We start from the raw sequence: 26,012 nt of genomic DNA on the forward strand, positions 1-26,012 counted from the left end.
ATCCTGGTCAAACAGGCAAAGAAGTATTAGAGCTCTGATGTGACTTCAGAACTCAGGAGAGTAGGTACAGAGTCATCCACGCCCGACAGGCTGTCCGTTCAAACCCCTCCAATAGCTGAATCAACAGCTAAGCCGGAGAACTGTTTGAAGGGATACCACCCATTGCAAGCAACACTCTTTGGAGGGTCCTCTTAGCTTAGGCATACTAGAGCAGGCTCTGGTTGCTTCTGGAATAGTTTGCCTTTGCTAAGGGGTTAGAAATGCATTAGAAGCTGTGTTTCCTTTCAAAACAGAGAATGCAGGATTTTGCTAACCACCAGCTGGTTCTAGTGTGTCTTCCCCAGTGCCCACACTTCCTTCAACTGCTTCGCAGGCAACTGCCAGCATCCTGGGTCAAGCCACCATCACTCACTAAAGTCCGCCAGTGTCACTCACCCAGACCACTGCCATTGCCTCCCACACAGTCTATCTACCCGACCCCGGAAACCTAGTGCCTCCTGACTGCCAGAGTGAGGATAAGTCAGCTCATGACCCACCCTCAGAGCCTCTTTTTAGTGGTTCTCCGTACATATATCCAAAACTAAGTATTTTGAGGACTTAAATGTAAGGCCCCAAACTACCAAACTGCTAGAAGAAAACGGACACTTCATGCATGGCTTGGATCAGGTAAGGGTGTTTGAACAAGACTTCGAAAGCAAAAACAAAGAGGCCAGACATGGTGGTGCACCCCTTTAATCTCAGCGCTGGGTGGTAAAGACAGGAGGATCTTTATGAGTTCGAGGTCAGCCTGGCCTATGTAGTGAGAGCCAAGACTTTTAAATCGGGAGACTCCAAAAACTCCCCAAACAAAAGCAAACAATAAGGCAGACAAATAGGAAAAAAAAATTAAACTGGAAGCTTCTGCAAAGGAACTCTGAGCAAAGTGAGACCATCTGCAGGCTGGGAGAGTGTTTACAATAACATAAAACTGATACAATGATAATATAAGGAGCTAAAACAACCCCAAAGCTGGAAAACAGCTTCAAACATGGGCAAGAGATCTGAATGGACACCTTTCTAAGGAAGACAGACAAACAGCCATCAGGAAAGCAAAACCAAATCACAGCTTCGTAGATAGTGCGTCACTCCAGATAAAATGGCTGTTGTATATGGACACACAGGCTGGTAATTTCTTCGCAGTTAAAATGCTTTCTCCTGGCCAGAAGAGGGAGGCTCTTGCGATCAGGAAGCCAGGAAGCGGGCAAACCTCACAAGTCCTGGGAAGCTGAAACAAGCAGGATTCACCAAGCCCCTCCCTCCCCCAGTGTACAGCAGCAGCAAACCATGGCCTGGGAAGGAGGAGGCAGCGCCTGCAGAAGGCTCTCTAACCAGAGGAATGGCAGAGAGGAGACTCTTGGACCTGCCCAGCTGCTTGCACGCCATCCAGAGAGCTCCAGGGTTGCAGCGTGTGTGAGTGCTGGCCCGTGGTGGGGTACGGTTTTCAGTGGTGCCTCCCCTTTTCAGTTGCCTCTGCTTCTCTGTAGGTAACCCTGCACCCAAACACCTTCCAATCAGCAGGCCCCACCTTTCCCTATCAGTGAGTCTGGCAGGCAGGTGTGCGAGCTTCCTCCCTACTCCACAGGCATTCTTTCCTTCCTCATGAATACCCTGTGCTGAACCACCTCCTTGTCCAGACATCCACCTTCGTTCTCAAGGCCTCCCCTTCCTCTTCCAGGCCAGCTGAGTCTAGATTCTAAGGTCAAACCTCAGCCAACCAGGAGCAGCCAAGCTCCCTCTTGCCTTGGGAGTAAAAGATGGAAGCCGTTTCAACTGGGTGGCTTGCTCTTCTGCTTTGGGATGGCTAAGCACCTTCCTGAGTGGAAGTAAAATTGGCTAGTCAGGGTTTAGTTTGAGTAGTGGTCTCCTGAATTGCAACCTCAATCCTTTCTCCAACCATCTGGGGACTCATCCAGAACTTTTAGTGTACCGAGGGTAACAGAAGCCCTTCTCCTGAGACACTGTCCCACAGCCTCATGGCAATGGTCCCTGGGGCTGGGTTTCTGGTATTCCCTGGGCTGATAAAGAAATCTCGGACTGAAGATTTCCCAACAACGCCGGGAGGGACTCAAACAAATACCGCAGCAGCTAAGCAATCCTGTGCAAAGGCCAAGGCCAAGGCAAGAACTGCGTGGAGAGACAAACTGCTCCTTGGTGGTTGTGACATTCTGGAGGTTGAATGGGAGGGAGATGTATCTTTGACGGGAAGTAAGTGTGGAGTCAAATTCCACAGTTCCGTAGATGCCCTTGAGGACGCGCTGGTACCAAAGGCAAGAAAAGTGGCCCCTGGTTCCTGTCCCCAGCTCTAGTCTCTACAACGTCATCTAATTGCTCAGCGTGCTTGTTAGTTTCTAGTTTATGGATGTGCACTCTTGCTTTACTAGGTGTCTCTTTTCAGAATGTGAATCCCAAGAAGGTGAGGACTTGGCTGCGTCTGTTCCCATGGTATGTATAGTCAGAGCCTGGGAGCAGTACAAATCCTTGATAGATGGAGGAGAGACTAAGAGAGAATTCCTTGATGACATTCTCTTTTGCAGATTGACAGCTGTAGCTAACAGTCACCGAATGCAGACTTTAGACAGGTGGTTCCGGGTATAGAGGACGTTCCCCAGTCCTGGGCTCCACTTCTGCAGATCTATCCAGCTACAGATTCAACCATCTGTACTGAGCATGTGCAGACTTTCCCCTGGTCAGCATCCCCTAAGCACACCTCCTTACACAGCATGTGCCCTGTCTGATCTGAAGCACACAAGGCATCATCTTGTGATGCTCCCAACAACTCTGCATATTGAGTGTGGCTGGTTATAGCTCAAGAAGGCTCAGAGAACTGAGATGACTCACCAGATCACATCCACAGCAGCAAACCCACAGGCACAAAGACGCAAGCACACGTGAGTATGCAGAGGCACAAGTTCAAACCTGAGCCTTGTCTCAAGAGTAGAGAGGCCATGAGGACAGATGCTTTCTTTGTCTATATATTATATATTTCCCTTCAGTGTCTTCAGCTCCTACTTAGGGGCAAATGTGTGGGTTTTGCTGGTGTTGTTGTTTTTTTCTTCTTCTTCTTCTTTTTTTTTTTTTTCTGTTGAGAGAGATGGATGAGATTGAACAAAGAACCTTCTCTGGGACTAAGGCCAACTTGGAACCAAAGCAGATTCCAGCCTGGAGTGGCTGGTCTGCTCATGGTGGGAGGAACCGACTATTATTGTCTGTGTGCCCTTCTCACCCCAAAGCCAGGGTGAGGAGTAGCTCAGGAGGCCTGCCATGGCCCACCCAGGCTCACTAGCTGTCCAGGTCCCTATCTTTACCTTATCCTCTAAGGTCAGAGCCAAGGCTTTCTCGAGCGGCTGCCCACTTGTTTCTGAGAGATGGGGCAGAGCACAGTTCAGCTGGTAAGAAATGCAGTCTCAGGTCTGTAGAGCTGCTGAAATGCTACCTGCATCCTGGGGGCAGCTGTTGGGGGGGCGGGGGGGGGGAGGACATGCTTTCTGCATATCAGCCTCAGGGCCTTACACGTACTCTCCCGAACACCTGGCAAAAATGTCTGAGCCTTGGACTCTCCTCTCAGCACAGGAATCTCTCACTAGACATTTTGTCAGCATATCTAGGGAGGGAACTAAACTCTAGGATCGTGCTAGTCACTAACTCAGTAAACATCTATTAACCCCTCACCATAAGCAAGACACACAAGGGACCATGAAGGCGTGAGCAGCATGGCCTCTGTCTTGCCCCCTCCCGACAAAGTAAACCAGTACTGTGTGGCGGTTACTAGGGCCTGGAGTGGCTGCCTCTCCGAGGGAGACTGCTAACAAAGGAAAGGTGGAGATGGGGGAGGGATTCCCGTGGTTGAAATGTCTTCTCCCAATCTCTGGTTAAATTGGTGGTTGATGAAACAGTATTAAGAGGTAGGATGTGGGCAGGCGAGATGGCTCAGCGGGTAAAGGCGCTTGCTGGGCACACCTGTTGACATGAGTGTGCTCCCTGGAAGCCATGGAAAGGTGGAAGGAGAGACGTGACTCAGCTGCCCAAAGTTGTCCTCTGACCCACACAGCGTTCCCTAACCCCATCCTGTGTACACCTGCGCTGGGTTGTCTGCTGTCAACTTGACACACGCTAGAGTCATTTTAGAAGAGGGAGCCTCAGTTGAGAAAAATGCTCCCTCCAGGTTGGCCCGTCGGCCAGCCTGTGCTGCATTTTCTTGATTGATTGCTGATGTGGGAGGGGCCGCCTCTGGCAGGTGGTTCTGGGTGCTATAAGATGGAAGGTTGAGCAAGCCATGAGGTGCAAACTAGTAAACTCCACTCTTCCATGGTCTCTGTGGCAGTTCCTACCTCCAGGTGTGTGCCATGAGTCCCTGCCCTGACTTCCCTGGAGGATGGACTCCCATTGTGAGCTGAAATAAACCCTTTCCTTCCCAGGTTGCTTTGGTCATGGTGTTTATCACAGCAGTGGAAACTAGGACAGCTCCCTCGTCTTCCCACCGTGTTAGGATATAGTACTCAGGCCCTTGACAGGGTTAGCAGATGTAGACACCGTGTTCTTAGAATTCCAGATAGTAAGCCAAATGAACTTGCTGCTTATGATTTCTCTAGTCTGTGCCATTTTGTGATAGCAGCAGAGAACAGACGTAGGGGGCTTCAGGAAGTGGGGTAGGGATGAGGGGTCATTTCATTTGAGCCCTGAAGGATGCAAAGTCAGCTCTGTGTGGAGCTGAAGTCAGGAATGGGTAGGTGGAGACAGGCAGGGGCAAGGCCCTGCACCACCAAGAGCACTTGCCTCAGAGGAATGGGGAGAGGCCCCTGAAGACTGGTTGGAGCTGTGATCAAGAAGAAATAAGGGAGTTTATGGTGGAGGCCCAGGCTAGACCTTGAAAGGTAGGAGGGCATGGGAAGACATGGAGATTTTATCTCCAGGCAGTGGGCATCTGTTCCTGCTGTACAATGGCAAGCCAGAGCTGTGTCCACTCCAGCTGCCGGAAGCTGGTGGCATAGGCAGTGATCTCAGAGACGGGGAGGGACTTTCCTTTTGCAGGCAGTTGCTGCCAACAACAGCCAGACATGGACTAAAAGCTAGTGAAAATGGGGGCTGCCGGTGCTCCTGGCTCAGGTGCGTTCGTGAGTACTTCATCATCACCTCAACCCAGAGATGCACAAGCTGGTCGGCAGGGGCTCCCTAATATAGTCATGTTGCTTGGTCAGTCATAGGCAGGCAGGTTAGGGACAGAAACCCAGGCTCACCCAGAGCCATATCCACAGTGATCCCAGGCTTTGGGGTTTTGCCCAGGTTTGTCCAACTCCCAAACCCAACTCAATCCTTCCTACTGTGCCTAGGTCCATCTTCACCTAAATCTTGCACTCACGGGGCAAAGAGGAGAGAACAAGAATTTGTATTTCCTTAAAGGCAGTATCATTGATCTGCCACCCCGGGTCACAAGCCTACATTCTGGCACCTCCTACCTCTTTCTTACATTTTCCCCCAAAACCCGAAAACATTCAGAAAACTAAAGCCTCAGAACACAATCCTTCTGGGGTTTGTGTACAGTTTGCCAACACAGACTCACACCCTCTGCTGCCCTGTGCATCCCCATGCAGTGGAATGAATACTCCTGATCTGGATAGAGGAGTGTGTATGTGGAGAGATGGGGGAAAGGAGAGAGAGAGAGAAACACTAGCTGGCCCTGCATAGCAACACTTGGCAGCCTAGAGTCTCAGTGCTCTTTGTCACCATGACAACTGTGGTGGGCTGACAGGGATGGAGGACCAGAGTATCCACAGGAGAAAACCAATCTGGGTAGGGGGCATCTGAGGGCTCTCACCGGCAGCAGTAGCTCATGCCCTCACCTAGCACAGGGGCAGGGACTCTAAGTGGAGGGATAACATCAGGAGTGACATCAGTGCCGCTGGTGTGACAAAGGTTAACAGGCTGGACATGCAGCCTGTAGCAAGCCTTCATTCACCATTCATATGGAGAGCAAAGGATATTGACGTGCAATGTGGGTGTGAGGAAAGCCAAGGAGGATTCCCGTTACCCCCTTATGCCTAGTGACTGCATCTCTGTGAAATCGTACCACACTGGGCAAGGCGAGGCTGTGATGGATGTGGAGGTGGTCTGTCCCTAATTCGGTACATGTGCATGAATGCTCCACTTTCTTCCTCGGTGCATGAGCATGCATGCTCACTTTCTTCCTCTTCCCATGTTCCCCATTCTTTCTGATCTCCACCCCAGGGCCCATTCCCTCACATCCCTTATCACCCTTAGGGAAGGGTGCTGAGTCTGACTTACTAAGGCCTCTTATGAGACTAAGTCGAAGCCCACATGTGTCCTTTGCACTTATAGAATGTCATGATTGGAACTTTGAGGAACTTGCACATGGGACACAGGGCGTGGCCCACTGCCTCCGCAGGTGCTTCGATGTAATCCAGGTCCAAACACTCTAGCTGCTGCTTCCAGGCTGTACTGCATCACATCTGTTCAAGAGCAGCTGTTTGGGCTGTTGTACAGATCAAAAGCCTGTGCCTGCTCCAACGCCCCAGTACTCTAAAAATGGCGAACTCTTTCTTTCATGAATATATATACAAAATCAAGAATAGAAATTTCCAAAAGGAATTTATTTTGACCCTGCTGACATTGCAGTGCAGAAGGAAAAATTGATTTGAAAAATTCACAAGGACATAGTACAAAACTCTCCCCTAGCTGTGTGGATTTCAGAATTATTTTTGTGGTATCATAGAGACTATGGAGAGTATCAAAAAATATGACATGTGTAAGATGCTTGGTTATGAAGTTTTACAGAAAAAAAATCAAAACTTTTCTCCTCAGTGGGATTTTGTTTGAACTAAAAAAAAAAATGTCTGTGACTTATATATCTTCTCTCTTCCTTCCCCTTTCCTTTCTCCCCTCTCTTCCTCTTTCTTCACCCAAGTACCAGCACCCAGCCATGTACTTAGCTAGGTGGCCATCCTTTCTTGGGACCTATGTTGAAAGGCCGCCAGGAGCGGAGCCGCGGGCAGCGCAGGCCGGGCCGCATCCCCGTCCCCGCGCCAGCCGCCCGCACCCGCCATGCGCGCCCCGCAGCGGCCCGCGCGCCCGGGCCCCGCGTCGTAGCGCGGCGGGCGGAGACCGCAGGCTCCCAGCCCGGGCCCGCCGTGTCCTCGAGCCCGATCGGCGCCGCTGCCCGGCGCCAGCGCCCGGTGCCGCCGCCGGCGAGGGTGGTGCGGGCCGCGACCCGGGCGCCCGGGGCCCTGCGGGATGGAGCAGGCCGAGAGCCGGGGACCCTGCGTGGTGGAGCAGGCCAAGGGCCGGGGACCCTCCGGGCGGTGCAGACTGGGGCCCGGGTGCCCCCGGGGTGGCGCAGCTTGGGGACTTGGGGACCCTGTGGGGGTGGCGCGGCCTGAGGACTGGGGAGCCCTGCAGGGAGGTGCAGGCCGGGACCCCGGGACTCTTCTGGGGTGGTGCTGAGGGGCCCCAGCATGCTTGCTTGGCCTGACGCCATTTTGAGCAGGGCCTGAGGAGTACGGGGAGGGTTCAGTTGGAGGACATGGGCGCAGGAACGAGCGGGGTGTCTGCGGTCGGCCACCTGGCCCCAGAACAGGGAACTGGAGGGTCGGAGGGACAGTTTGTACCCTGGATGGGAGCCAGGTCAGCAGGCGTGTCGAGCTCGGGGGAAAAACCACGAGCTGTCCTGAGTTTGAACCTGGCCTCATATGAGTCGTCCAATCAGAACCCTGTAAGCCATGGCCTCATATGAGTCGTCCAATCAGAACCCTGTAAACCATGGCCTCATATGAGTCGTCCAATCAGAACCCTGTAAACCATGGCCTCATATGAGTCGTCCAATCAGAACCCTGTAAAACATGGCCTCATATGAGTCGTCCAATCAGAACCCTGTAAAACATGCTTCTTGCTTCTGTACCCGCCCTTCCGCTGCCCGACCTTATAAAAACCCTCCACTCCAGCCCGTCGGCGTGCCAGTCTCTTCAGCCTCTGGAGGGACTGTGTCGCCCCGGGTACCCGTGTTCCGGAATAAAGCCTCTTGCTGTTTGCATCTGACTTGTGGTCTCGGTGTGATCTCTGGGCGAGGGTCTCTCCAGAGGGAAGACTACCTTCGGGAGTCTTTCAATGTGATGTTGGTAAATTGAGCCATGCCTTAACAATCTAGGGGAACCTGACTCCCACTGTCTTAGGGTTGCTATTGCTGTGAAGAGACACCATGATCACAGCAACTCTTACAAAGAAAACATTTAATTGGGTGGCTCACTTACAGTTTCAGAGATTCAGTCCATTATCATCATGATGGGGAGCATGGCAGTGTGCAGGCAGACATGGTGCTGGAGCTGAGAGTCCTACATCTTGCAGGCAACAGGAAGTCAACTGACACTCTGGGCAGTATCCTGAGCATAGGAAACCTCAAAGCCCACCCCCACAGTGACACACTTCCTCCAACCAGGCCATGCCCACTCCAACAAAGCCACACCTCCTAATAATGCCACTCCCTATGAGATTATGGGATTATGGGGGCCAATTGCATTCAAACTACACACCCACATAGTCACTATCCTGTTATAGTTAAAGGTACATCTGTCAAACCAAATGAAGTTTCAGGAGATGGTGTGCATCATCCCAGCATAACTTCCTGGTGACTTTAATTTTCATGGGGATGAACTAACTTAGTAAAGCTTCTCCTTCTTAGTTAGAAATTTAGAAAAATGTGAAATAGGACCTGCAATCTGTGTGTCTGGTTGAAAGCCTGCTTTACAGACTGGCATGAACTAGTTTTGTGGGCACATGGAATTAAGACAAATTGTGTTCCCTATGTGAATTTTTAGGGAAAAACCCTATTGACCATCATTGTATGCTTAATGGATAACTGAATATGGATATGATTAAAATCAGATGTATTATGGGAGTAACATGAAAAATAGGAAATTGCGTATATGACCTAATATAGCAATAAAAAAAATCACCCTCAAATACCCTTAATAACCAAACTCCGCCACTTAAAGCCCATAAAAGAAAGCCCCCCCAAATCACTGAGGCTCTTGAGTACTCTCACTCACATGGCCTGCTGTTGCTTTTATTAATTAATAAAAATATTTTATTGAATTTCAGGAACTTGACACTTTAAAAAAATTCCAAGTCTTTCACACAGATCAAAACAAAATCCAATTTTATTTTTTAATTAACTAGTTAATTATTTTGAGACAGAGTTCCTCTGTATAGCCTTGACTGTCCTGGAACTTGCTCTGTAGACCAGGCTGGCTTTGAACTCACAGAGACCTGCCTGTCTCTGTCTCCCAAGTGCTGGGATGAAAGGCATGTGCCACCTCTGCCTGGCCCAATTTTATTTTTTAACTGTGATTCGGTGGCAGTGATGGTCCTGAGGATCACAGGGAAAGCATGGGGGCCTGACACATGGGAATGGGAATCTAGGTTTCACTGTGTCCTAGCTGTGCACCTCCTGCCTTCCCACAGCACACTGAATGCTCATTGCAGTGCCCTCTGAGGGTGGAGTCTTGCTGATGGTACAGGTGCTTGGCTGGGACTAATCCCTTCCCCAGAGCCAAATCTTTTGGTCATTGTAGTTAGGGCTGATGAAAGACAACTGATAATTAAGACCACTCCACTTTCCTCCCCAACTCCCATCCTGCCCCCGAGTGTCACAGTCATTACATCTTCCTACCGTTGATGACCAAAGGTGTTGCATCAGGTGACCCTCTCATATGAAGTGTGTCTCCATTCCACCAAATATGGAGGCATCAAGTCTTTGCTAGGTCCTATCTAAAATCATGTGTGCCACTTTACATCCTTAAATGACTGGTCCCATCTCTCCCTACTTCTTGGCTACTTTTATGGGTGACTTATTTCAGAACAAGTTCAGATGCCTTGTTTCCTTTGGTGGATTATGGGGACTCATTTCTAGGTCTGCCTGGTTCTTTGTTCTCCTGTTTGGTATCACAGAGGTGTGGGAGAAGAGCTGGAAACAATCTCTTACAGATATTTGTATGGCATCAAAGCTCTACTTCCTGAAATAGAAGGCAAAGGCCAAAGCAAGCTCAAGCTTACACCCCAGCATGTGTTCCCCAACTCACCCCCCTCAGGCTCCATCTGCCTCTAGCCATTTTCCAGACACCTAATCAGAGGCTGTGCCACACAAAACATGGATGTTTTGCCTTGGCTGCGTCCTGGACTCGATGCTGATGCTCATTTTTAACTTCCTTGAGACAAGTTGTACTTTTCCAATTCTGTCACCATGGGCAGTCACAGTAAGACATCCCAGATGGCCAGTGGTGACACCCAATTGGACTAGAGAAAGATTAGCACTTAAAAATATCCAGAGAGGACTCCAGGCATGTCAAAACAGAATGTTCTCTAATCAGAGAGACCCAGAATGGCTAGATAAATCCCCAATTCTTGCTTTTCCAGATCCAGCGGTTCTGATCCTCAGAATACAAGGGACGGGGGAATACTGAGGGAAATTTTCAAATGATAATTTTTAAGGAGGCAATATGATCAGAAAGGCAGAGAGCATATCCAGGATGGCAGATTCAAAGCTGGTGGCTTATGTGGAGATGTGTTTGTGTCTGTGGCAACTGTGGTAAGTGCTGGTCCATGTCAGTGGAAGCATAGTCCAAACAGCTACAGGCTGAGAGTGGGATTAAGGAGACTGCCTGGGCATGGGACAGGGCTTGATGACAGAAACAGCTCTGTGTATGACTAACAAGGAACACGAGCTTCCTAGGGGAGCTTCAATATACTGTGAAGTCGGTCTTGGAAACTGCCAATTAAGAGAAAGCAGGACCTATGTGGCCAGAGAAAGCAGGACCCATGTGGCCGAAGCTCCTGTAACCTAGAACTCCCGGGCATAGTCCACCCTCTGGCCCACTTCCCCACGATTCCCAGTGGCTGAAAGATAATTAAGAAGTAAAACATCTCACAGTCCATTTGTCTCCAGTAAGATCTTCCTTCCTACTCTTGAGAATAGTATATCGCAGGAAGAAAGCACAGATACCTTACTTCATAACCCGGGTATCCTTGGAATATATTTTGTTATAATTTATCATTGACAGTTTAAAGTATCTTAAAATAGAAATGTTGACACATTACAATACTCGGTAGTTTGAGACATGGACCAAATAAAAGACAACACATACAGTTCCTGAGCTATGGGATTATAACCCCAGAGGCCATAGCCTGTGACACCAGTCTCCAAAAGAACTGAGTGTTCAAAGACAAAGGAGACTTGTTTTGAGACTAGAGATGAGGCTCAGGGGTGGAACATGTGCTTAGCACATGGGAGGTACTGGGTTCAATCTCCATGAGAGAGAGAGAACATGTAGATCGTAGGCTGATACCCTACCCCAGACACACACATACATACACACACACACACACACACACACACACACACACACACACCACAGGGCAGCAGGAGAACTAGTAGCAAGGCCAAAGACACTTGAGCTGCCAGCTCTTACAACTTACATAAGCCAGGAATGTTGGCCCGAGCACTCAGATGACTAAACACTTTGTCAGACTGGTTGGTTCGGTAGGGACCTAACAGGACATCCCTAGTGTTTTAAAAATGTTATGTTCCCAACCAGGGAATCTACTTATGTTAAAAAGAAATAAGTATAGTAAAAGAAATCTGAGTTAAAAGTTTTATTCATTCAACATCTCACATTACAAATATTTAAAAATTATATGCATACTGGTATAAATAGTCATTTGCAAACTATTTAATAACATTAATTTTCCACTAGCACTTCAACAAATGAACTCTTTTAAAAAAGGAACTGTGTTATATAACTTAAGAGTAGAACATACAAAAATAGGAACTTAACGTGAAAATGACTTTAATAAAAAAATGAATTACCCTTATTTAAAATGCTAGAATAAATACTACAACCTCCCCATACACAGTAAAAACTATATGGAAATTCAGCCAAGTAGTACAATTAACTGACGCACTTAAATAACGCTTCCTTCTGATAATATGAGCAATCACTGGGAAATCAGGGATTAGTAAAAACTAGACACCCACTTGCTAAAAGTTTCACTTCCAAAAAAATATAACAAAAATCTGATGAAATTATAAAAACTAATTATACTTTAAATTTTAAAAATATAAAAAATAAAACAGTTGAATACAATATTGTCCCAATTCTTACAATGCTATCAATCACAGTAGCTTTAAAATAAGATAATAAAATAAAGCAAATGACCAAAACCTCTTTTATTCCATTTTTAAAAATAATCTCAAATTTACATTAGTAGAAAGATTGATTTCTGATTCTTTTCTTTAGAAACACCAGCAAGAAAGAGGATTACTCTTAACAGTAGAAAATGACATTTTTAAATGTCTGCAATTAAAAACAAAGAATTACACTGCAAAGATCTTCCAAAGTGTGAGATAAGTATTGCACATAACTGGAGTGAGCTTGCCACAATTCATCACATTCAAGTTTTAAATCACCTTTTAACAGAAGATTCAACTCTTCAAAACAAAAGGGGTGAATTATCAAGTCTTTCCAACAGCACTCTCATAAATGCTAAGTTCATTCACTGCAAGTTCTAGTTTGCATTCTGCAGAGGTCTGTGTATGGAGAAGTATATATATTATACCAAAGCCAGGGGGTGGGAGGGGGAGTTCCTTTACATAGAAAATAATCAGAAACACTTTATTTTACATTGCAAAAATAACCATGTAATTACTCTGTAACTACATTGTAAATACATGGCTGGTGCCATGCTAGTGCGCTAGAACTACATGCTTGGTAAATTGAAGTGATACCCTAAAACCTGTAAACTAATTACATGTTAATTATGTTTGAGTTACATGGTAACTCCCAACTACAATCCCATGTAATCTGAAGGACATGTAATCATAAAGTTCAGAGTAATAGATAATCATTCTTTATGCCCTGTAAAGAAGTGGAACCAAATCATCTGTAAACACGCTTGTCACACAATCACAAGTAAATATTAGCAGAATAACAATTTCTTACATTAGTCATGCATACTAACATTACAAACCTGTCCTGTGGCAGGCGATTTTGTTTTATTATATAGAATTTAAAAGAGCAGACATCTCTGAATCAAACACGTAACATCAATTAATTAAGATTAAAAATGGTTAAACATTCACTCAAAATGTCTGCATTTTATGAATAATTTAAAAAACTTAGTAAGAAGCTGTAGACAATTTTGTTATTTTAAATTTCTACCCTATGCTTATGCATTTAATTTTTTTTTTAGGAACTACAGTGTTATCTTGTCATTTTCATGCGAATTTTTTTCATTAATTTGTGACTTTACATAGACTATTTCTTAAATTATAGGTACACCAATAGCTGGTGCTGGGGAAGGTGTTTAAGCAACATGCTTTCTCTTCTCTGCAGACTCTAAAATAGCATTGCCAGTGCACAACATTCATAATTTAAAATGTATGCAGAGCACTGAAATGTATAAAAAGCAGAATATAAGAAAATAAAATTTATTAAAATTATTTATATTAAAAAATGAAGTATATGAAGATCTCTCAGTAATAAAAGTACAAAAAGCTACTCTTTGCAATATGAAAAATTGAGGTATTGCATAAAGAGATATCCCGTCAGTGAAAAGTGTGCCTAAAAATGTTCACTGTTGGAAAAACAAGATATACAAAAGTAGTGCATAACAAATATACATCATGTGCATGACAAAATAAGTTAGCTACAAAACACTGTACCGAAATTCAGCAGGTCATGTACAAAGGGAAAACTATTCAAAGCTAGTTCTCAAGCAGTGTTATTTCTTAACTCATCACGCCCATTTACTGGGTAGGAACGGCACAACAGCACACCCCAAGCCACCTACAAGCAGTAAAGGAAGAAAAAGAGGCAAATGAACATTCCAATTAGAATCATGTAGTTCAGGAGAAAAGAAAATATGTCCCTGACCAGCTACACGAGAGCACTCTCCATTGGCACGACTGCTTCACTGTTCTCTTAGCAGGGGAGTCTTGGACGGCGGCTCCCTCCTTTTGTTGGACTCTTAGACAGCAAGTGCCTCCATTTTGACCTTTGGAACTTAACAGGTGTATGTAGTTCATTAAAGCCTGTGTTAAAAATAAAGGGCTGCTTTTCCTACAGACAGCAGAGGGGTCACCAGCCAGGCGATGACACAGCACTGCGGGGCAAGTCTTTGGTTCTGAAGGATCCAAGATGGTACTGTTAGGCAGCACAGCTAGCAAGACTGCACTGAGGCTGCTGCTGTTCAATGCTTTGCACACTGATAGTAATCCTTTGAACTACGGTAGGGCATTTAATAAGAGAAAGTCAATGAAACAAAAAGTTACTTCCATGACCAGGGCTTCAAGAGACGCTTTTAAATTTACCTCTGAAGCATACTGTTCAAAAACATAAGAACATCTTTCAAAGCTAGGGTTGTATTTATAATAAAGCATGCATTACTTGATGAAGTTGGCACTTCAAACACTATGTCCCATGCTAAGTTCGGAAAGTGTATGGTATTGTACTTTATAGGAAGAGTAAGATAAACATACGGACTTTTGCACAGATTTACACAATTACTTAGTTCAACAGTGCAAAACACTTTGCAACTACTTGACTTTTTTTTTTTAACCTTCCCCCCCACGTTTTCTATGTTACAACTAAATTACAGGATTCCAAAGTAACTTCAAATGGAAAACAAAGCCAATGGGCAGCCAATTTGTATGCTGTTTTTATCTTCCAGTTTTGGCTACAAGTATAGTGTAACACAAAGTCAAAAACTCTATCCTTGAGGTATGTCTAAGTATGACGTTGTTTTCAATGTCAAAATGGAGAGCAAAGGCTGACAGCTGATGACATAGTAAATTAGGCTATAGAGTTTCTATAGAGCAAAAAAATAAAATAAAATGTATGTATTTGTTCTTCTTTTCCTACCAGATATCATTAATTCTAGCTTTGGTAGGTTTCCTGGGGCTGTGACTAGGAAGTCAGTTAAGTAAATAAATGCACTCCCCTCAGTAGTAAAGTCACCCAGTTCTTACATTCAGAATTTTAAGAATTATTCCAAAGAAAACAAACTCAGCTCTGCCTGCTTTATTTTTTTTCTGATGTATGATGCATTTGAGGCATGATCAAACCATACTCCGCCTCAAAGCCCTTCCAGTTACGCTGCTCAATCTTGCTCATCATTTGCTTGTTCTGACATACTCTTTCCTGTTAGTAACTGCTAACTTCCTCCGTTGCTGTTAAGAAGGAACAAGGATAGAAGAGATAAGGAAGAAAAGAAAGGAAAGGAAACGGCAAGAGCACTTCCCTGGGGGAGACTGTGTCAGAATAGACAATAGTGTTACTGTTGGTGGTTATCTCAATAAAGTATTCTTATATGTTATATCATTACCAGCAATTAAAAACTCAAAATATTGTCTCATTTCTCTGTTAATATTTCTCTCCTCTAAGAAAATGCTGCAGCAAGTTTGGATACTCTTGGCCTCCAGCAAAACAAGAGAATGAAAACTTGCATGCAACATGATGGCAATGTGAAAAAGGAGTTTAAACATACTGTTTGTAGTGACACGAGAGTCTACAAAATACCTATGTTGTAGGTTGTTCTTTTCATTCTACTACTGTTAGTTACACACTGCTACACAGGACATGCCAGCGTGAAGAGGCTGAGGAAGGGTCGGAATTAACAGAAGAGGGCACTTCGCCTGCAAACGAGCTCTGGAGCCATTCATCCTTCAGTTCCAGCGGAATGAAATATGCCGAGGTCGGTCACCACCTTCCTTCACCAGGGGCTTGTGGAATTCCCTGCCAGCACGAGAGTGAATAGCAGCCCAGCAATATTCACAGTAATACTGCAGACAGGTAACGTTAGCACAGAAAAATGGAGCAAATTTCCCCCCGCAACGGGCCCCTTGACATTCATCACACAGCTGGTCATCCAAGACATATGGCTTAACCTCCACCTGCAATGGAGAGATAAGAGGGAGTTGGCATTTCAGACCATGTGCAAGCACGCTTTTATCCTGTGCCTCAGCCCACCTGTGTCAAGGTATCAACAGGGAAGGGCAGCAATGACTTACTGAAATGAAGATCGTCCATTTTATCCTAAGATGTTTATATCTATATTTACATGCTTGTCTTACTCAAATAAACTTTCAAACAAAAGAGCAAAAGAAGAATTTTATTAGAAATCATAAAGTAAAACCAACTGTTTAGAGCATTATGAGATTAAACTCTCAGGATGTTTTCCTCAGAAACCCTTGTTTTAATTAGTGGATCTATATATATATTTTTTTGTCATTACTGGAATTATAATGTAAACAAAACCATCTAAGCGCTTCCATCTTCCACAAAATAGCATACTGCAAGGGTTAGTGGGCTAGAAGATGCTTGCTTTCTGCTTCATGAACTTCTCAGAGGTTGCCAAGCCTGGCTGGTGGGACTCTGGTGAAACACGATGTGGCTGTGGTCCTCACAGCCTAAAACCTCACTTTGTTCTTTGTCGATGAGAGTGATTTACTTGAATCTAAAGGTGAGAGGGGACTTTACAGAACTGGGCCTGTTCCAGCGTTCAGTCAGCCCACCGTCATCTGAGCCTCTCAAGCATTAGAATAACCTGTTGTTAACTATGCTATAGCAAGATTGGCAGACTCCTGGATGGAACTCCCTAGCACTTGAAGATGAGGAAGGGCAGTTAGCCTTTAATCCCCAGACTCTGTAGAGGACCTAGAGAAGGACTGAACACTGATCCAGGGAGTTCCCTAGGGAGGACCAAACCTAAGCATTTCTAATGATAACCCCCCGCTCTGAAACTCACACTGACAGGGAAGTATGAAAGAAGAGCAAGCAGGCATGTGACTGTGCTACAGCAAATCCCGCCTGTCACCTCTAGCTATAGCCCGAGCTTCCTCTTTATTTATACTAGCGAACGACCACTGACATAGAATATGCATGGCCTGAAACAGCAGGCATAACCCACCACTGACTTGTTTTTACAGCTCAGACTGAGACTAGCACAATATAATAACCAATGAAGACCTCAAAGTATAGTGTCACAGAGTGCTGGATATCAGTGCCAGTGTACATCAAACACAGGTCTTAAGTCAGATGGTGCACCATTTCTAGATTTTTCCAAACACAGTCCAGGACTTACCCGTTTATCTATCTCTCCATGCTGTAGCTGAACAAAGCGGGCACTGATAGCAGCTATGTAACTCTGTTGATTAGAAAAGGCGACTCGTCCAGCTCCTTTTGGGTATTTGAGCTCAGGGTCAGTATCAATCCCAGCGTAGCAGACACCTCCATACAGCCGATCCATTATCATTGCAAGTTCCACTACAAAGAGAGGAGCAGAGGCATTTACAATCAGGAAGACTTATCTGGATCACACCTACAGTTTCCTCAAAACCAAGTTTATGTGACCTCTGAGTTTGCATCATTATAGTCATTATTAAAATCAAATATTATTATAATAATTGTTTTGCTGGGTGAGTATTTATTCACCCAGTAAGCTGGTTTACAATGTGCCCTCTTCATTTTCATAACCTCTGAAACAGGCAGTAATTTTCTGAGAAATTTGAACACTCTGAGTTCACGAGGGCAATGGCCATGTCCTGTCCAGAGACAGCACTGCACAGTGCTCCTCCCATCCTCCTGTGCTCCATTCTTTCTACCTCCTCGGGGATGTTCTCCGAGCCTTGTGGGGACAGTTGGTTAGATGTCTCAGTTAGCACTGAGCACTCAGTAGTCACTTATTCTCCTTACTTTGACCAATTATGAGTCTCACATTGACTGCTGCCCGCCAAAGAGCCTAGCTTCTCTGGGTAAGTTGAGGGCAACACTAATCCATGTGAAATAAACAAACTTTTGGGAGACTGTTTGACAGCACCTAGCAAGACAACAGTGGCAGGTTCGTGAACACAGGTGACAGGGCCGGGCCTGGCACCTACGTTTGTCTGCTCTAGGCTGCACTGCTGTCATGTCTGTGCTGGTTAGCAAGGCATTGATTACTAAACTGAACATTAGAAAGTTAACTGGTAGATTCTTTGGGAGCCCTTCAGAACCTCCTCACCATCAAAGTCTGGTACCTTTGCTTATATCGAGTTATTCACTAGCACATCTTACATTGGCTGCTCTTTCAGAGGAACCGTGTTTGATTCCCAGCACCCACATGGCAACTCAAAACTGTCTGTAACTACAGTCCAAGGGGATTCAGTGCTCTCTTCTTGCCTCTGGGGGCACTGTACACACATGGTGCACAGACATACGTGCAGACAAAACACCCATACACATAAGATAAAAATAAATAAAATCTAAAAAAAAAATGAGTTTGAACATAGGAGAGACAACACTTCTGCCAGAAGTGACTAGGGAATGAAAATCTCAGTGCAGGCTCGAGAAACCTCCCTGTGCGTCACTGATCAATGACATCTAGTGGTCCACTAAACAACACACTGTCACTGTCGTCTTGGGCTGTCCACCATAACTAGATTGCTGAAGAAACAACATACTGGCTAGTTTTCATAGTACCACAAGGTGCTATGAAGGCCAATGGGAGAAAAAGCCATCTATGGTATCACACAGCAATGAACTCTGGATGCTACTACACCATAACCTGACAGGTAGTATGTGCTCACTGGTGCTCAGTCGTAGCACAAGGGTAAGGGGGTGACCAACTGCTTTTGGACTGGATTTGAGGCCTTCTCCACAGGAGGTAATTCATGCCTGGTACTGTAAACCTGGGCAAAAGCCTATGGCTTGGGAGGCCACAGACCCAAGAGGGAACCTGCCACTGTTGTCTTGCTCAGTGCTGTCAAACAGTCTCCCAAGTTTGTTTATTTCACATGGATTAGTGTTGCCCTCAACTTACCCAGAGAAGCTAGGCTCTTTGGCGGGCAGCAGTCAATGTGAGACTCATAACTGGTCAAAGTAAGGAGAATAAGTGACTACTGAGTGCTCAGTGCTAACTGAGACATCTAACCAACTGTCCCCACAAGGCTCGGAGAACATCCCCGAGGAAGTAGAAAGAATGGAGCACAGGAGGATGGGAGGAGCACTGTGCAGTGCTGTCTCCTGACAGGACAGGGCCATTGCCCTCATGAACTCACGGCAGCTGGGGTCATCTGCACAAGGTCAAGCCAAGAGTAGCCAGCATTCCAGCAGCCAGCACCAAGTAGACTCCATGGGTCACAAAAAAATGAAAAGAAAAAACAAGGAAAGGACATGGAGGGAGGAGGTGCCTGGAGGAAGCTGGAGTGGATGTAATCAAGATACATTGTGTGAAACTGTAGAGAATAAATAAGAGATACTCTATTTTTAAAACTTGAAATAGTGAATGCATCTTCTCCATGAAATGTTAAAAACATAAAACTATATTTTTATTTACTTTTATCTTACTTACACTCTTAACCTCAAGTTACTTATGTAATTTGGGATGTAATTTCATTATAGTTATTAGTCTAAAACATGCTGGACTGAAGTTGTATTTAGGGGCTCGGTAAACAGCTGCTGAGAAACCGAGGACTTGGGAAGTGACTGTACATCTCAATACAAAGGGCTTTGGAATTCAAGATAAACGACAAACAATGACTAGCATCTTACAGTGCTACACCTAAGCACTCTGTGTCAGTTATTTCACTGAGTCCCCAACTACAGGTACACACACTTTTGATTTCATTTTTACAGATGAGAAAATTGATGAAGAAATTTACATAATTTGTCCAAGGTTGCTCAACTATTAGTAGGAAACAGAACACATTAATTCTAACCCAAACACTTGGATTCTAGAACTCTCTCTCTTGCACATTAACTCAAAGCTCATGGAGTATTTCAGCTGGAAGTCATGCATGTGCTAATGATATAGAGATTTTGTCTGTTTAACTATACCAGCTCGTAATGGTCGAGGAACACCACCAACAAATATTGTTTTTCGTGGGTCAAGTGGCTGTGAACCATCCATCACAAAGTCACTGTCACTGAGATTCCAGGGCCGAATCTGCACCTAAGGAATGTGTAAACCAAAATCTCATATTAAAAAAAAGTTCAAAATTATTGCAGAGTATTTTACAATAACCTATTTCATCACAAATCAATAAAGCTGTAAAAACTAAAAGGCTTAAAATCTGCCTTCCCTGCCCTTCATTTCAGAGTAAGAACGTTCCATGAATTGTTTACTTACTATAAGCCAAATCCCTTAACACACCCATACATCTTTAATTACCTACAAGTTAACTACCTGTTTTTCAGTTTACGGGACCTCTATTTTACCTATCCTTACAAGATCTACATAATTTAAATTTAAATAAAATAGGACTCAGCACATTTCCAGGAAATGCAAACTTACTATTGATACTAATTAATCTGTTACATTGTTTCAAAAACTATTTCAAAGTAAATATATTGCTAATATTTGCAGAATTTTTAAAAGATTTATTTATTTTTATTTATTGGGGTGCTGGGAACTGAACCAGGTCCTTTGCAAAGGTAGAAAGCGCATTTAACCATTGAGCAGTATTATTTTGATAAACACTTTAGTGCCCATTAGCCCAATCAAGAATAATGTACCTAAGCCAGGCCTGGTTGTGCAGTCTTGTACATCCTATGTATCAGTTTGATTTTTCCATGTCCTGTGAGTGTGCGATGTCTTTAGTCATAAGATCTTCCCATCAAATTTTTGTTGGTAGCTAAGAGCAATGGTAATAGCCTAGGGTGTATCCCACACCTGGCATTGGGCTTTTTGTCTGATAATCTATGGCTTTAGGTGGGAGCATCGTCCCTCTGTATAATGTAACTCTAATTTCCTCATTCTCAATGTCTGTCTGTCTGTCTGTCTGTCTCTCTCTCTCTCTCTCTCTCTCTCTCTCTCTCTCTGTATGCGTGTGTATGGATATGTATACACACACAAGCTTATAAAATAGTTTCCATATGGTTTTTCAAATATATGCAGTGTTAGTCCTTCCCCAACCCCTCCTCTGCCCTATCCCCTCATCCTCGTCTCCATTTAAACCTTCCCACTTATAGCCTAGAAGGTGCTTTGTAGGCTGCTGGGGAAGAAAAGTCATCGACAGTCTTAGCCAGCTGTGAACCCTATGAGCTACAATAACAACCAGCCTGGCAGATCTGCCCTTTGGTACAATAGTGGCATGAATGTTATGGGAGTAACCAACAGCTTTCTATTGGACTTACGCCCTACTTCAGAAGACAGAATTCATGTCTGATACCATTAACCGGGCCAAGAAACTGTAGCTGGGTAGGTCACTGGCTCTAGAAGAACCAACTATTATTTTGTTAAAGGGACATAGCATCAAACTGACTTCTAAATATTTATCCTTCTACCCATAGATTAAACATATCTCACTGCTCATCAGGTAAGTTTCTTTATGCAGTGGATGGTGGTTAATACAGAGACTCACAACTGGTCAAAGTGCACAAATCACGTGACTGTGAAGTGTTCTCTTAAATGGGACATCTATGTCACACTCCCTCATCCAAAAGGCTCAGAAACATTGAGGAAGAGGGAATGGAAGACTGTAAGAGCTGAGGTTGGGGAGGATGCTGAAAAATAATGTCTTCACCAACTTGTAGCAGCCATGGTTGCCTGCATAAGATCAAGCCAGTCACAACTCCAGTATTGGTAGGGCAGATGCTCACATAGGGCCCATCCATAATGCTTTGGGTAGGTGGTGGCTGCTAGGGGAGGGACAGTCAGTTTTCTTCAGTACTGTGGCCCATAGTTGGTTGACCATGCTCTAGAGGATGATTCTACACCCATGCATATATATATATATATATATATATATATATATATATATATATATATATATGGAGAGCACTAATTGGACTCTGTAAGTTATTAGGAGGAGGAGGAAGAGGATGAAGAGGGGGCATGGGGGAGGAGGAGGGAGAGATGATGTAGTTAGTAGGACGTAGTGGAGGTATGTTTTCTAAAAGCTGGAGTGGGGATGGTAGGGAATCTAAATACATTGTATTCATGTATGAAATTACCAAAGAATACATATTAAGACTTGTTATATTCTATTTTCAAATATATAAATTTAAGTAGAAAACATAGTAAGAAAGCAGGTGAATGGAAACGTAAACAAAAGGCAATTTGATGCTAAGCTAAACTTACTGGTTTATCCTTGATGGTTGGACTTGATACACACAGGTAGAGTTTTCCATCTTCTTCAATGCACGCATCAATGAGAGCCTGGACAGAACTTTCATCTTGAAACAGCAGGAATGCATAGCCTGGTGGGTGTGGGGAGCATAAAGTAAGACTTAGAGGCTTTCCTGTCTTTGTCATACATAGGATAAAAAGCTTAAAGTAAAATTAAGGAAGGGAAAAAGAATAGAAAATATAAAAAAATTAAAACAACATTCCTACTAAAAGTCTGAACATATTAATAGCTCATTTTAATATCTTTTTTTTTAACATTTGTGTGTGTGTGTGTGTGTGTGTGTGTGTGTGTGTCTAGATCATGCATGAAGGTCAAAGGTCAACTTGCAGGAGCTGGTTCTCCTTATTCACCATGTGAGTCCAGGGGGACAGAACCTTGGTTGTTAAATGTGCCATAAATACTGAGTCTTCTCACCAGCTCTATTTGGTAGTATCTGGAAACATCTTGCAATGTGTATTTAAAACTGAATTAAAAGTATATTAGGTAGAAAATTTAAAAACACATTTAGAAAAATACAAATTTAACAATGAAAACTTTTGCCATGAAAGTAAATATTTATGAAAATGCTTACTATTAGACAATCTGAGGATAAAATGTACTTCAATAATGGGAACCTCAAGAATTACCTTTGGGTGGAAAATAAGATTTGCTCTCTGCTTTATGGGGCCAATCCACGATCAAAGGGCCAAAGCGACGGAAGCTAGCTGTGATCTCCTCTAATGAAAGACGAAAAAGTAGATTTACATGTATCAGTTTTAGTAGTTTTTAAAATATGAAACCATTTTATCACAATGAAGTCACAAATAAAACATCCCAAAGCTAGAATATGGCCATTCAAACAAATATGTGCCCAGTTCCAGAGTCTGCACATCTCAGTGAACTTCTACCCAGTTACAACACACATTGTGAAGCTGTGGAGCTTCACTTGGGGTTTCCAATTTTCACTACCAGCTACATTTTTATGTACTTATTCAGCACATAAGAAAAAGAAAAGACACAAAGGAAAAAGAAAGAAAAAATAACAAAGGTAAAACTAGAGAACATTAGCTATCTTCTTTCATGACTCATGTGTTCATTACCTACATCCCATCTTTCCTCATCACCTGATATCACCTTTTCTTGCTGTCCTTTTTTATAAAAACCTATCTCCAACAACAGTGTGAAGAGCTCCTATATTACTTCATGCACTCATCACACTCACGACTCAGCACATCTGCCTCAACTTCTTCTTTTTCCTCTTTCTCCCTCTAGTTAGATACATATACGAATCAATTTATCTATCCATCATCTTTAACTGACATTATGTTTTATAATTCCCAAATACTATCAGCTCAAAGCAAGGTTGCTTTCTTTTACACCTCTCTATATAGCTTCCACAGTCAAGAAATCAATACTGATCCAATTACTCTCCAGTGCTCAGACTTCTTTCCATAACCCAACAAAATCTTTTCCTTTATTATTGATCAAGAATCCCATCCAGAGCTGCATTAACTGCCATATCCCTGAAGCACTAGACTTTGTCAGCTCTCCCAGGCATTCTATATCCGCAGTTCTCAATCTGTGGGTCACAACCCCTAGGCTGAACAACCCTTTCACAGGGGTCATTTAAGACCATCTGCACATCAGATATTTACATTATGATTCATAACAGTAGCAAATTACAGTTATGAAGTAGCAACAAAAATTATTTTATGGTCAGGGTCACCACAATATGAGGAACAGTATTAAGGGGTCATAGCATTAGGAAGGTTGAGAACCACTGTTCTATAGTATGCTGCTATGGAATAAATGTTTGTGCATTCCATCTTGCAAATCTCTATGCTGAAATCAAATCCCCAGTGTGATAAGAACTTAGTGAAGGAACCTTAGGTAGGTGGTTGGGTTATGGGGTAGAAGCCTCATCAATAGTATCAATTTAGCACCTTTATTCATGTAAGAGGCCCCAGAGAGGTCCTTTGCCACTTCTGTCATGTGGGCTAACAATGATGGCTATTATCAAAAGGCTTATTGGGAAGCAGACACTTGAACAGGCAAGGAACCTCCTAGTGCTTTGACCTTGAGCTTCCCAAGCTTTCTTTCTTATATCCATACACACCTACTTCACTCAACAGGTTATAATATTCCAGTTCTCTAATTATTTTGATTCTATCTATCTACCTACCTACCTTTCCCTGAGAGGCCCAGTGGGAGTTCCCAGGACCTGCTGACCTTTCCCTGTCGTTTTAAAAAGCACTTCGACACTTTGTGGCTCAGGAAAGAGATTCCATTACATCTTGTTTTCCTGCCTCATCTCTAAATCGTGTCAACATATAAAATGCTTTTTTATAAACCAGTCTTGGTTCCTTTCAGCAGCAAAAAGAAAAATACATATGCTTATAACTAGAGAATATGAATTATTTCCAAATCTTCTTCAGCAGATAAAGATAGGAAATAAATGAATACACATGCAAACAAACATGTTTATAACTTTGATGTATTATAAAGCCAACACACATATTTTGATATTTCCAATGCAACTCCAACATCTCATGGGTTTTCCTAGCCTTGTTCTTCCGCTTGTCTTAAGCTTCTTCCTCCAACTGTGAAACAGTGTGGTCTATTCTGAAATACCTGTTTCTGCACAACTTAGCTCAAACAAGACTATTTGCAGGAGAATGCTGCTAGGCTAACTTGGAAGTTGTATGGTTCATAAGAGATTTTTTTTTTCTGAGCAAGGAGAGCTAGATGGTGAGAATAGAACTAACTATAATCCTTACTACGAAAGGAAAAGCTTCAGCTTATGTGATGCAAAACTGGAACCCTCTCAGCTCCAGCTTAAGAAAATCAAATCCAAATGTAACAACCAAGGCTCCCTTGCCAGAGAAGAGGAGCCCAGCCTCGAGGGCTCCTGGCACCCTCTCAGGTGTTCAGTGGTCTATCTTTATTTACCATATTTCCATGCCTACAAGCTAGCACTTCAACTTTGTTCCTTTAGGGGCATTGTCAGAGGATACTGGGCTACCTGACTAGTACTTGGACTGTTCAAGTTGTATTCAAGTACTAATTCTGGTTTTGTTTCTGTTTCAGGTTCAAAGCTTATTCAATTTCAAATGATCTCTTTCTCATCCCATGTCCCAAAGAAATTCTGTAATTCTCCAGAATTACAATTCTCCAGAATACAATATTTTTCAAGCTCTGTATTCTGAATGTGATAGGGAGAAGGAGTGTGAATGGAATTGAAATTTCAGCAGTTTTATCAAGATACTTAACAAGTGTGTTTGTTATCATCTTCAACCTTTTAGAAGCTTGATAAACTTGATCTCAGTCTAAGTGACAAATGACTAAATATTATTAGATCTTACAGACTTTTACAGAAATCAATTCTATTCTCTAGAACATGAATTAGTCTATTTCCATTTCCATTCAGAAAACCAAGACAAAAGAAACAGAAAGTATCCAAGGCTGTATGATTGCTGGATGGTCTGCCACTGTGATTTTTATTAGGGTCACTGAAACCGAGAAGTGAACTCAATATTACTGGGTAACGAATCCCTCCAGGTCCTTGTATGGCTGGCTAACGATTCAAAGTCTCAGCTCAAATACTGCTTCCTTAAAGTGACTTTCCTTAGCCACCCAATCTAAGAAGACTCCTTGCATGCTAGACCCCCTAACACTGTTTGCTTTCAAACCCTGCTCTCTGATGCTTTCATACTTTTCATGTACCTTCCCCTATTAGAATGTAGATTCCGCAAATGGGCCTTCTGTCTTGTTTGCTTCTATAAACAAGCCCAAGAATAGTGCAGCTGTTTAGAGAACATGTAAATGT

At 43.7% G+C, this 26,012-nt stretch overlaps 1 protein-coding gene across 4 annotated transcripts in view; it reads right to left on the minus strand.

The window, feature by feature from the left end:
• Nucleotides 1–11,679: 11,679 nt before the first annotated feature.
• Nucleotides 11,680–26,012, minus strand: part of Cpeb4 (cytoplasmic polyadenylation element binding protein 4) — a 64,368-nt gene continuing 50,035 nt past the window's right edge. For all 4 annotated transcript variants that reach the window (XM_052758907.1, XM_052758909.1, XM_052758908.1 and 1 more), the window contains 5 exons: nt 22,834–22,923; nt 22,159–22,277; nt 19,914–20,028; nt 17,182–17,363; nt 11,680–15,991 (listed from right to left, as the gene is read on the minus strand). In XM_052758907.1, coding sequence (XP_052614867.1) covers nt 15,764–15,991; nt 17,182–17,363; nt 19,914–20,028; nt 22,159–22,277; nt 22,834–22,923 — 734 coding nt within the window. In that variant the 3' untranslated portion in view covers nt 11,680–15,763. The remainder of the gene's footprint in view (nt 15,992–17,181; nt 17,364–19,913; nt 20,029–22,158; nt 22,278–22,833; nt 22,924–26,012) is intronic.

This window comes from Peromyscus californicus, unplaced genomic scaffold, assembly GCF_007827085.1.
Source record: "Peromyscus californicus insignis strain IS unplaced genomic scaffold, ASM782708v3 Scaffold_3__1_contigs__length_106647218, whole genome shotgun sequence".
NCBI lineage: Eukaryota > Metazoa > Chordata > Mammalia > Rodentia > Cricetidae > Peromyscus > Peromyscus californicus.